A 13,234-nucleotide genomic window follows, 5' to 3' on the forward strand; every position below is an offset into this window, starting at 1 on the left:
CTCTTGTGATTATTTTGGTAGTGGTGAAAATTAATGTGGGAATTTTGTGGGTTCCTATGACCAATCATCCAGAGCATCCTTTGAGAAAAGATTTTCTAAGTGGGGATCGCAATCTTTTCATACCACATCTGCCTATTCAAACTAAATAGTACAATTGCATATTTGGTCTACAAGGTAAAACAAACCTATGTTGTATCACATAGTAATTTTGTAAAGTTATAAACATTTTTATTGAGATGTAGTTGACATATAACGTATTAGTTTCAGGTATACAACATAAAGATTTGTTATTTGTATATATTGCAAAATGATCATCATAATATATCTACTTAACATTCATTAAAAACATCATGAGAGCCTCATATCAATGTGTTTGGAAAGGCTGTAATTTTGTATTTGCAGTTCAAATGGCTTTTTTGGCAGACAGCCTGGAAGCATGTCCTGGTAGTGATAATCTTCACAAGCCAGAGCATATCTGTTCTATTTCAGTTTTGTAGGCCTGCCTTAAAGTATTTATAGTATACAATCTTATTAACTCTGAGTACTTAGAAAGAAGGCTAATCTAATCTAGAAAAATGTATGAGTTTATTTTTACATTTGTCGTAATAACTTAGGCTGAGCTGATCTGTTGCTTGAAGATGTCCTTAGAGAACTCTCTTTCATGAATCTGTAATCAGTATAAGTATTGCTTGCAAGTAAATAATTCTATTATTTTTAATGACTCAGAAAAATATTGTTCTCTTATTAAAAAATTCTCTCTGTGATCTTTTCTCCAGAAAGAAGGAAGGACTATCTAAGCCAGTGTGGTTCTCAAACTTTAGCATTCATCAGCATCAGCTGTGAAAATGCAGATTGCTGGGGCCCACCCAGATTTTCTGATTCAGTAGGTGTGCAGTGGGGCCTGAGAATGTGCATTTCTAAGAAGATCCTGGATCTCACTGATGCTTCTGGTCCAGGGATCACACTTTGAGAACCACTGACCTAAACAAAGATGACCTTAAGTTTAGCTGGTAGCCAAATCATGGCAAGTTTTGAATTAGAAAACACTGAGTAAATTAGTGTAACTGTGCAGAAGTTTATCCAGTATACAATTTTTTTCCTGAGCTTTCTTCTTTAAAAAGCAGTGAAGTTCCTTGTTCTATCTTGACTAATCAATTTTTTTACTCTGCTTTTAGTTTTGCTTTTCATTACCTTTAGGTCCATTTTCCCAAAGTGTGTTCCGGGAGTATCTTTGAGGTCAAAAGCATTTTCATGGTAATAAATACGAAGACATTATTGCCTTTTTCACTCTCATTCTTTCACAAGTGTACAGTGGAGTTTTCCGGAATCTATGTGACATGTGATGGTGTAATTGCTTTTCACGGCTGATGGAATGTGGGAAGCACATTATGAGAATCCAGCTATCTTCTATTAAGCCAGCATTAAAAATATTTGCAAAAAGTGTAAACACTGCCACTCTTTTCACTAATTTTTCATTTTGGAAAATGTGCTAACTTTGTATTAAATTGTTACTTACATTGACACATAATAGATTTATTGTTATTTGAATTAGTAAACAAATATTTTTGAATGTTCTCAGTTGTAATTTCAATACAATAAATATTGATAGATATAACCTAATAAACAAAAAGTTTTTGGGATCCTCAATAATTTTTAAGAGTGTGAAGGCATCCTGAGAATCAAAAAGTTTGAGAACCACTGCTCTGAGTTTTGTTTTTTTTTTTTAATTAATTAATTTATTTATATTTATTTTTGGCTGTGTTGGGTCTTTGTTTCTGCGCGAGGGCTTTCTCCAGTTGCGGCGAGTGGGGGCCACTCTTCATCGCGGTGCGCGGACCTCTCACTATCGCGGCCTCTCTTGTTGCGGAGCACAGGCTCCAGACGCGCAGGCCCAGCAGTTGTGGCTCACGGTCCCAGTTGCTCCGCGGCATGTGGGATCCTCCCAGACCAGGGCTCAAACCCGTGTCCCCTGCGTTGGCAGGCGGATTCTCAACCACTGCACCACCAGGGAAGCCCTGCTCTGAGTTTTTAAGAGTGGTATTTTATTCAGCATTTTACCTAAAAAGTAATCCGGATTCTTTGTCTTTATTGTGGCAAATCTGAATTGTGTACATGTAGGATGCAAAGATGATACATTCTAATTTGTTCCTGAATCACTCACCTTGTGAAGGAGAGAGCCTGAATCCCCCAGACATGAAAAGAACTTCGCAGCTGACCTCCAAAATTTGCAATCTTCTGGCTCTAATGGTACGACTTCTCATGTGCCAGGTAATTAGAAAAAATCATATTTTTTACTGGGAGAAGAGATATCAAGGTTGGACAATTAAGTTGTGAAAGGAAAAAAATGGAAGTAAAAATACAGATCCTTAAACCAACCAATCAGCCCTTCCTTCTTCCCACTGCTTCTTTCTTTCTTCAACACCTAATTCCCACAAATCTATAGTAAGATAATATAATAAGATTAAAAAAATAAAAACTTCAGGCAAAACCCTTCCCTCAGTGCTTTCCACATTTCAGGAAAACTCCCTCAGAGTAATAGTCTTGTGCTTCAGGGCAGCCTGTGATGAGAGATTGTTCACACAAATGAGCTGTTTACCCGATCTAAAATGCAGCTTTGGGGCAGGGGTTGGGCAGTGCAGAGCTGTGTACATTAATTAGTAGAATGAAAAATGAAGTTAGTGTCTGGTGAGTTCAAGGCACGGCTCCACCACCTTGCTGTTGTGTGACCTGGCCAAGTAAATTTTCCTTTCTCAGCCTTAGCTGAAGTGATATTTGCTGCTGCCCTGGGAGGTTACAAACACTACATTTTAATGAGAGAACATTTTAAGGGCATGACACTTGATAGCTTCTCAGTTATTAAGCTGTCTTTCTTCCTCTTCCCTCTGATCATTGTACATTTCTTTGAGCTTCAGTGCACTCCTCTGAGCCAAAATTTGGGGACATGAGTTTGCAATGTTCCGGATCCAACACAACCTTTATTCCTGCTTTTAGCTAAAATTTGTTGCACACTAGCATTTATTGAATGCTGGAAACCAAGCTAAGCATTTTTAGCAGTGATCACAAAGTGGTGGCCCATAGACTGTATCCACCTGAAGTTTGGTCTTTAATATTTGAATTTGAATATGGCACAAACTCTTCTTTGCTGTAACCTTTTCCACCCCACCTCGCCCCTTCAGATGTCTGCTTTCTTACCGTATTTGCTTGGCTTTCTCCTGTCTCACTGGAGGCTGCTGTTCTTTCTCAGTCTTATTTGCTGTCTGCTTCTTCTCTACAAGACCTCTCAGTAAGGGAGTGAGTCATCAGCCCTCTTCTTAGTAGATTTCATCCCAGGCCAAACAAATATCTGTTTGCTTAAGCCTTCAAGATCAGAGACTCCATATGTCAGATGCCCTCTGCCTAATGCAGGGTAAGCCCTTAACAGGCACTCAACAAATATTTGCTGACTTCCCAACCTGTCCTTGGAGGCATTTAAGTTGACCCTGCTTCTCATGGGTTATCTCATTCAATTCTTACACCAGTTTTTACATTATCAGACTTTTTTTTTTTTAACACGGAAAAACAAACTGAGGCTTAGAATCATTGAGTTTCTTGTCCAAAGTCAAGTGGTTAAGTGACAGAACTCAGATGGTTAAGTGACAGAACTCAGATACAAACCCAAGTAGTCTGACTGTAATGCATGCACTTTTGACCCTTAGGTTATATTGGTCCAAGTATCTTCATTCTTGTGGAATGTGGGTGCCACTGAAATATCTAGAGTTTCAGTATTGTTGAGGATGTCTGATTGTTCTGGTGTCAGGTATAACAATTTGTCTAAAATTTGGATTTGTAAACTGACTAGGCTAAGAGCAGATGTATGTATGAGTATATAAGCATGTGTAGTTATTAACTTCCCAGTGATTATACTAATTTGTCCCAATAACAATTTATATACAAGTGTGAATCTATATGAATTCTTTCCACATTAACCCTTTATTAGATGGCTTATGATGAGTAATTGAAGAATTGAGTTCAATATGATTTTATCTCCTTTGGTTTAGCCACTTATTTTGGAAGGGAGATTTATTTCATTTGTGTTCTTTCCTTCCTACTTTTAGCTTTACTGAAAACTTTTTAATATAGCTTCTCAAAATGTTACCCTTAGGACATCACCAATCCCGATGCCGAACATTTCAAAGAGAATGAGAAAGTTAGTGATATCATGCTACAAAAATTGAAGAGTTTTCATCTTAAAAAGAAAAAGTTAGATAAAGAGGTACTGTATGTATTCTTCATTCTAAAAATTGTATCATTTTTAGTGAAAAAAAGACAGAAAAAGGTCATGTAAAAGTATAAAGAGGCTCCTAAAATTTTGGATTTTTTTAAAGAATTATTTTGGGGGGCAAGATTAGCTTTACTTTGGCTCTCACTAAGGAGATACACTGTCCATTTGACTTGTTTTATAACATAAGTATGTATTAGAAAATCTCATTCATCTACCAAAAAATTGGTATGATTGTTTTTTCACTTTTGTATGGTACTACTGATTCCTGAAGAAGAGTGTATTTTGACATTTCTATAGTGATTACAAACTTTATCACTTGGAATAATGAATACATTGAAAACAAATTTTATTTCTCAAGTGGGACAAGGGTAAGGGAAGAGGCTCTTGGAATTTCTTCAATCATTCTTTTCCTGGTGTAGTGGTGCAGGGATGGAGAGAGAGAATGAGGAGAGTCAGTTATATAGAGAAAGTGATAACAGGACATGAATGTGTGCGCTTTTAATCTGAAAGGAATACAGAAGTGACTAATTTATCTGGCTAAAGGAAAAAAAACATTTAAATCTGGGATTCAATTTCAGTGCTGCATTATCAGGAAATGACTTCTCTGAACTGAGGTGGATAGAAAATTTGTTGCAGGTATTCTGCGGAATCTCTTTGTCTCTTAGCTAACCTCTAGAGAAAAGGACTAAGGAATAAACAGACAGGCAGAGAAACTACTGGCCTCCACTTCTTAAACCAGTCTTCAGAAATACGCCCAGTTGAGGATTCGAGTAGGATGTTATAAAAATACCATTTCAGATATTTATGTTCTCTTGGTAAATTTCTGTGTCATTCCTGTAATACTGGCAGATGAAATAATATGATGTGTGTAATTTGATTCAGTGAAGGGAGTTGCAGGGAAGAGGAAGTGGCTGGGGTATTAACGATACAAGGCTGACCGTTAACTGTTAGTAGTTGAAACTGGATAATAGCTACCTGGGCGTTCATTAAAGTTTTTCCTCTTTTCTGGAAAGTGTTCATAGTAAAAAAAAAAAAAAATTCTGTGCAGCCCTCACTAATATTTGGAGGAGTTAGAATATTGAATGTTAAGATTTATTGTTATTACATGGAACAAACAAATAAACAAGGAGAAAGGACTATAAATTGCATCTAGAAAAATTTGGCTAATTTTTTTTCTTTAAAGAAGAATTTTAATAGCCTGGGTGTAAAAACAATTGAATATTAGGATAAGCTCTCTGGAGATCCCAAGCCCACGCTCAGGTTTAATGATTTACTGGACTCACAGGACTTAGCACATAGTTGTTCTCACAGCTATGATGTATTATTACCGTGAGAGGATACAGAGCAAAATCAGTAAAGGGAAGAAGCACGTAGGGCAAAGTCCAGAGGAAACCAGATCCAAGCTTCCAAGAGTCCTTTCCCAGTGAGTCACACAGGGTGCACTTCCTTTCGCCAGCAGTGACCTGTGCAGCATGCGTGAAATGTTCCCAGGGATGCTTATTGGAGACTGAGTGTCCAGGGTTTTGATTGGAGGCTGGTTGGGTAGGCGCCCTCTGCCTACCACGTACCAAAATTCCAGACCCTCCCGAAGGAAAGGGGTATTCAGCATAAACGTTCTTTGTACAAATAGGTTAGGCACAGTGAGCCTTCATATCAGGAAATGATGGAAACCCTCCCACAATCCAAGTTCCTAGATGCCAGTCAGAGGGCAGTCTGGAGAGCAGGCCTTTCTAAGGACAGCGGTCTCAGGCCTGCTGTGTGAACTCTCTGCTACACAAGAGCTTTAAAAACAAGACACCTTTGGAGACCAGGGACTGTGCATAGTTTGGTGACTTTATTATAAATGTTATGGAATGTAGTTTTATTTCCTCTCCTCTGAAATAGAAAATGCTTTTTTCCTTAGCTACTGAAACATAAAGACAGAATCACAGCTTTCAGAGAGTTAATTGCTAATGAAAAATCATTTCAAGATCAGGATACTGAGGTGAGTTAAACATTCACTATGTACTATCTTTAACATACAAAAATACAATTTTAGATACTTAACATTGAAATCATTCTGACTCCAAGTTTTACACATCTGTTATTGAAACCACTGGAGATCTCTCTGATGGTTAAACTAATAACATATTCATTGTCAAATGTTCCAAGGAGTGTGAACATATTGGAAGTGAGTACAAATATGTTTCATTTCAGGTTACAGACTTTGATTCAAATGAAGCCAAGAATGTCGGAGACGTACCTGTCTTACTGGGAGCCAAACTGGATCAGTACCACAACCTAAACGAAGAGCTTGATTTCTTGGTAAGAAACACCTTTTGTTGCTTTGCTAGCATTTTTATATACAACACCATTTTATTAACAAGTTCAGGAAATTATCAACCTTCAGAAATTTTGCTCATTGAAATGGTCACACACTGGCATAGTAGCAGCATTATTCACCCACAAAAATATACAATTGAAGTTTGCATTTTCAGGTTTTGAAATTTTAAATATTGTCCCACCTGATTTCTGTTTAATCAGATTTTTTCTTTCAAAATGTAGAAATTTTCAAATATGTGCAGTTTTTCATAGAGGATGGAGCACATTGTTGCATATGCTACCACTATTCTTATAGCAACAGGTGTCTACAGCAATCATGATTAAGGGATGTACTTTGGAAAATGGCACTCATACTTTAGATGGCATCTAAAGATAAAGGCATCACAAGGAAATGGTAATTATGTGAGGGGATGGAGATGTTAGCTAAGCTATGGTGGTAATCATTTTGCAATATATAAGTGTATCAAATCAACACGTTTTATACCTTACACTTACACAGTGTTACATCAATTATATCTCAATAAAGCTGGAAAATTTAAGATAAAGGCAGATAAAACAGGAAAAATACATGGGAAGAACATAAAAATATCTTGGTATCTAGAAAGTTACAGCCCATTTGGATCCCACCTTAATTAAAAAGAGGTTAACATAATTTATTTTTTAATAGCTAGAGAAGTCTATCATCATATTTCTAACTTATTAAAAATCAGGGAATTCCCTGGCAGACCAGTGGTTGGGACTCAGTGCTTTCACTGCCAAGGACTCGGGTTCAATCCCTGGTCGGGGAACTAAAATCCTGCAAGCCGAGCAGTCTGGCCAAAAAATTAAATAATTAATTAATTAAAATTAATTAATAATTAATGATAAATTAATTAAAATCGGCATTCTGTACTAAATTCATTACACACCCATTCATCTTTAAGAGAGAAAAAAAAGTCCAACGTGGTGAGGGCTTAAAGGTTTCTTCTTTTCTAATTTGTTCATTTTTTTCATTAAATAAGTAATTGTTCACTTCCCACGAAAGGTTAAGCAGGGCTAGTCGCTATGAAGATAGAAAGATAAATCAAGCATGAGCCCTGGGTTTCCCTGGTGGCGCAGTGGTTGGGAATCCACCTGCCAATGCAGGGGACACGGGTTCGAGCCCTGGTCCGGGAAGATCCCACATGCCGTGCGCCACAACTGCTGAGCCTGTGCTCTAGAGACCGTGAGCCACAGCTACTGAAGCCCACGCGCCTAGAGCCCGTGCTCCGCAACAAGAGAAGCCACCTCAATGAAGAGTAGCCCCCGCTCGCCGCAACTGGAGAAAGCCCACGTGCAACAAAGAAGACCCAATGCAGCCAAAAATAAATAAAATAAATTTATAAAAAAAAAAAAAACATGAGTCCTGCTTCCAAGGAATCTAGAAAAGTAGATGCGATACATAGATAATTATTTACGAGGACTAAAGGGAACATTTTTAAAAAGAGATATACAGTGACGAGCATCCGGCAGAGGAGATCAGAGGAGGAACCGATGGCGTCCTGGTGGGAGAAGCACAGAGGACGGTGACCAGACTGTTAGTGGGCGGATGAGAGGAGGGCACGCGGTAAGCTCTGGCTCTATCACCAGCTTCTGTGCTTCAGGCATAAAAAGGATGGGAGTGGACCTTGATCTTCCCCGGGAGGGAAGCTGGAGTGAGGAAAAGGACACAAACGGAAGTGCTCAGACACACTGTGTCGCTTTTAACATGTGCTGCAGACTTTCTTGTACAAACCGTATCTCAGAGAAACCAAATAATTGATGAGGGAGAGGTCTTCATGGAAGAATGTAAGCTATTAAAAGCAAGAGAAGACACACCTGCAGAAAATTTCATTTTGCATCCCTGAATGAAATAAGGAATCCAGGCAATTACAATGGCTGCTAAAATGTTTAAGTTCAAGGCTCATAGGAACCTGTTAATGACCAGCACCAGAGCCCCCTTGTCTGCCTCAACCACACAAAAGGTGAGACATGCCCCTGACGGGATGCAGGAGGGAACGGGGCACTGTGCATGAGGTGTTCTCACCTGAACCACCTGTTCTGAAAGCAAGCTTCTAGACCACATGACCAGCTGACAGGATAAAGAACCACGTTAAGTTGACCATGATAAAAGTCCAGAACGTGAGAAATTCTAATCCATAAACAATTGGCACAAGGAAGGGGAGGGAGAGGAGAGGAAGAGCTGTTCTAGACTCAGAGATTAGAGACCTGAGACAAATCAAGCAAACGCATCGTGTGTAGATCCTGGCTTGAACACACCCATTTCACAAAGATATTCGTGAGATAGCAGCAGAAAACCGAACACAGTCTGGGTGTTAGATGCTATTGAGAATTTATTGTTAATTTTAATAGATGTGATAGTGGTATCATTGTGTTTTTAAAAGCCCTTGTCTGTTAGTGATACATACTGAGAAGTGTTTATGAGTGAACTAACATGATGGCTAGCTTTGCTTTAAAATACTCCAAGAAATTTAAAAGGTGGCAGAGTGAGAGTGGGGGGTGGGAAGTTGGAGACAGATGAAAAAATACTGGAAAAATGTTGATAATTGTTGAAGTTAAGTGATGGGTACATGGAGGTTCATTATACTACTCTCTCTACTTTTGTATATGTTTTGGAATTTTCCAAAGTGAAAAGGGCTTTAGTTTTGTTCTTTGGTTTTGAAGTGCAGAAGTGTGCTCTAGAAGGCTCACTCCTCATTCTCCAAGGAACTCTAGGCCAGGAAGACTAGGTCTGCCAGAGTTAAATTTGGTGGCTTGCACCTCCTCTCATGCTTTCTCATGTACTGCTCCTGTGGTCCTTCTGACCCTTGCCTTTGGTTCTTCTTCACAATTCTGATCTTATTGGCTGCCCCAGGAGCCTCCTGACCTCCTCCATCCTGAGACAGGACCCCAGCTTTGCCTTCCTGCTGGCTCTAGCCAGCTGGATGTTTAACTTTCAAGTGCAAACTGTCTCCTGGTCCTACAAGGCCTTGATAAGGTACACCAAAGTCAGGGATTTGGTCAGAGGGAAGAGGCAAGAGTCCAGTTAACACTGCTGACATTCCGGGTTCAAGGGGGGCTAATAAGATTGACCCCTCAAGTTCCTCCTAGATCCCATCTTCTGTAAAATAGGAACCTTTTTATAAAAATAAGATACTCTTTTTTAAATTTTTATTTTATATTGGACTATAGTTGATTAACAATGTGTTAGTTTCAGGTGAACAACAAAGTGATTCAGTTATACATATACATGTAAAAAATAAGATATTCTTTAACCAGTATTATAGAAGATATCCTTTAACCATTATTGTAGAATAGTTGAAGATTAAAAACTAAAATACTATCCTAAAATATACCACTTCACTATAACACTCTATATATTACATAAAACATTTACCTAATTTGGACTTCCTTGGTGGTCCAGTGGTTAAGAATCCGCCTGCCAATGCAGGGGACACGGGTCCAAGCCCTGGCCTGGGAAGATCCCACGTGCTGTGGAGCAACTAAGCCCGTGTGCCACAGTTACTGAGCCCGTGCACCTAGAGCCTGTGCTCTGCAACAAGAGAAGCCACCACAATGAGAAGCCCCCACTCGCCACAACTAGAGAAAGCCTGCGCACAGCAACGAAGACCCAACGCAGCCAAATAAATAAATAAATAAATTTATTTTTAAAAAAGAAGATATTCTCTAACCAGTATTATAGAAGATATCCTTTAACCATTATTGTAGACTAGTTGAAGATTAAAAACTAAAATACTGGACTTCCCTGGTGGTGCAGTGGTTAAGAATCCGCCTGCCAATGCAGGGGACACGGGTTCGAGCCCTGGTCCGGGAAGATCCCACATGCCGTGGAACAACTAAGCCCATGTGCCACAACTGCTGAGGCTGCACTCTAGAGCCCGCAAGCCACAACTACTGAAGCCTGTGCGCCTAGAGCCCGTGCTCCACGACAAGAGAAGCCACCTCAGTGAGAAGCCCACGCACTGCAATGAAGAGTAGCCCCTGCTCACTGCAACTAGAGAAAGTCCATGCGCAGCAACGAAGACCCAATGCAGCCAAAAATAAATAAATAAATTTATATATAAAAAAAAAAACAAAACTAAAATACTGTCCTAAAATATACCACTTCACTTTAGCACTCTATATATTACATAAAACATTTACCTAATTTGGGCTTCCCTGGTGGTCCAGTGGTTAAGAATCCACCTGCCAATGCAAAGGACACAGGTTCAAGCCCTGGTCCGGGAAGATCCCACATGCCGCAGAGCAACTAAGCCTGTGCCTCAAAACTACTGAGCCTGTGCTCTGTAGCCCACAAGCTGCAACTGCTGAGCCCATGTGCCACAACTACTGAAGCCCACGCACCTAGAGCCTGTGCACCGCAGCAAAGAGTAGCCTCTGCTCGCCACAACTAGAGAAAGCCCGCACGCAGCAACGAAGACCCAGCAGAGCCAAAAACAAAAAACAAAAAACCCATTTACCTAATTTATTATTTTGGTAGCCTTTAAAATTAGAAGTTTGTTAACTTGTAAAGAAATACTCAGAAGGAAGCATCATATATATATATATAGTTATTTTTATTTTCATGTTATGTCCTATAGCCATAAAAATAAGAAAAGAACAAATATGTAAAGCATAAAATTACTACTCTAGGAAAATTTTTCTAGGTATTCCAAAAGAAAATAACCGTAGTCCCTTGTCTCATGATCCCTCTGAACTATGAACCATACCTGCCAGCTCCTGCATTTGGGCACAGTATCACCTTGAGTATACTTTACATTGGTGTTACTGACCAATCTCCTGAGGAAGGGTCTGGGTTCACTAGGATTCAGGTCAAACAGGTGGGAGGGCTGTGCCACCAGGTGGAACCCCAGCTCCTCGCTTTCCAGAGAAGATGTCAACCTTACCACCTATTTCCTTGTTTTCCCAAGCTCCCTGGGCATTCCTCTGATGCTCTGACCCTATTCCTCACCTTCCTGGTTCTGATTTCCCTAAATCCTATTCTAAAGCCAGCACAAGAAACAATATTTGCGCTGCAGACCCTTTTCAGAGGATATAACCTCAATCTATCTGCCGACCAACTCTTAGGAGGAGCGTGTGTAAGGATTCCTGTATCTCTGAAGGGTTATGTGTGCCATCCTATCATTCCTCTAGCAGTAACCCGCAGTAAAAACACATTTTACATCTTGATCGGATACCTATATGCCCACACACAGAAAAAACACCAGTTTCATATTCTATCCTGTTCTATTCCATTTTTTGTGTGCGTGTTGTTCATATATTCATTTCAATACTTATTGAGTTACAACCTGGATCACGTTTGTTATCAGAAAGTTGCTGCTTGGAACACGCTATCTTGGCCCTCACAGAATTGCTTTTACTGAGTTGTGTTTTGGTGTTTTATGCCCTCAACAATCCTAGGAAACATCTTTTTCCATTTGTTGTAAAAAGATTGCTGCTTCCCTTAGTGCCACTTGGATGAGAACGTCCTTTGAGACTTCAGGCCTACTAGGAAAAGCTTTTCTTAGAAGCAGGTGTGTTTTCATCGCATGAATAATGAAAATCATGTAACTGACCAGGTTCCTGTTTGCTTTGGCTACCAGGAAGTTTAGTTCCGAAAGCATGGTGCTGTAGCTCAGGGCTTAACTGGCTTCATATCCGCCTGTTGTTCTCTATCTGTTCTGTACATTCTGGTCTAATCGTTTATTTTTAATTTATATTTTATTGCATATATTCAATCTCAAAACCTTTGTGTAAAGAATTGGGGAATCAGTCAATCAGCCAGCCTTCAGATATCCCAGTCTCCAGGACTGTTCATAATGATGACTGATGCATCGCTGTCATGGTATTATTTCTACCTTGACACACTTTCTTTTCTTTTCTTTTTTTTTTTAAATTAGAGTAAAATTGCTTTACAATGTTGTGTTAGTTTCTGCTGTACAGTGAAGCGAATCAGCTATATGTATACATATATCCCCTCCCTCTTGGACTTCCCTCCCCACCCCATCCCACCCATCTAGGCCATCACGGAGCACCAAGCTGAGCTCCCTGTGCTATACAGTAGGTTCCCCCTAGCTACCTTGACACACTTTCTCTGTGAGTTGACACTAGCAGAGTGTAAGACAAGCAAAAGCCTCTTAGGAAGCCTGGAACCATGAACTAGGTAGAGCCAGATACCCTGACTGTATAGGCCAGGCTGTTGTACCTCAGGTCACAGCAGCCCTCAGTGCTCCTCTCAGGGGTGTGATAGGCACAATGATGGCCTCCCAAGATGTCCATGCCCTATTCTGCGAACATGGCAAAAGGGACTTTGCATTCCTTAATGAAACAAGAAAGCTAGCAATTATGGCTAAAGGGACGTTGCAGGCATGATGAAATCAAGGACCTTTAGGTGTGAAGATAGACTACCCTGGATTATCAGGATGTGCCCAGTCTAATCACAACTATCCTTAAAAGTGGAGAAATCTTCCCAGCAATGTCGTAGAGAGACGTGACCACTGAAGGATGTCAGAGACGCAGCATTGCTGGCTTTGAAGACAGGGAGGGACCCAAGCTGAGGAAATGTGGGCAGCCTTTGGAAGCTGGAAAGTCTCCCCTAAAGCCTCAGAAAGGAGCCAGCCCTGCTGACACTTTGACTTTAGCTGAGTGAGACAC

At 39.9% G+C, this 13,234-nt stretch overlaps 1 protein-coding gene across 1 annotated transcript in view; it reads left to right on the forward strand.

Annotated features, from left to right (window-relative positions):
- Nucleotides 1–13,234, forward strand: part of CAGE1 (cancer antigen 1) — a 49,551-nt gene that overhangs the window by 20,032 nt on the left and 16,285 nt on the right. The window contains exons 4-6 of the mRNA XM_068559450.1: nucleotides 2,119–2,268; nucleotides 4,142–4,252; nucleotides 6,458–6,565. Coding sequence (XP_068415551.1) covers nucleotides 2,119–2,268; nucleotides 4,142–4,252; nucleotides 6,458–6,565 — 369 coding nt within the window. The remainder of the gene's footprint in view (nucleotides 1–2,118; nucleotides 2,269–4,141; nucleotides 4,253–6,457; nucleotides 6,566–13,234) is intronic.

Source organism: Eschrichtius robustus, chromosome 12 (genome assembly GCF_028021215.1).
Source record: "Eschrichtius robustus isolate mEscRob2 chromosome 12, mEscRob2.pri, whole genome shotgun sequence".
Taxonomy (NCBI): domain Eukaryota; kingdom Metazoa; phylum Chordata; class Mammalia; order Artiodactyla; family Eschrichtiidae; genus Eschrichtius; species Eschrichtius robustus.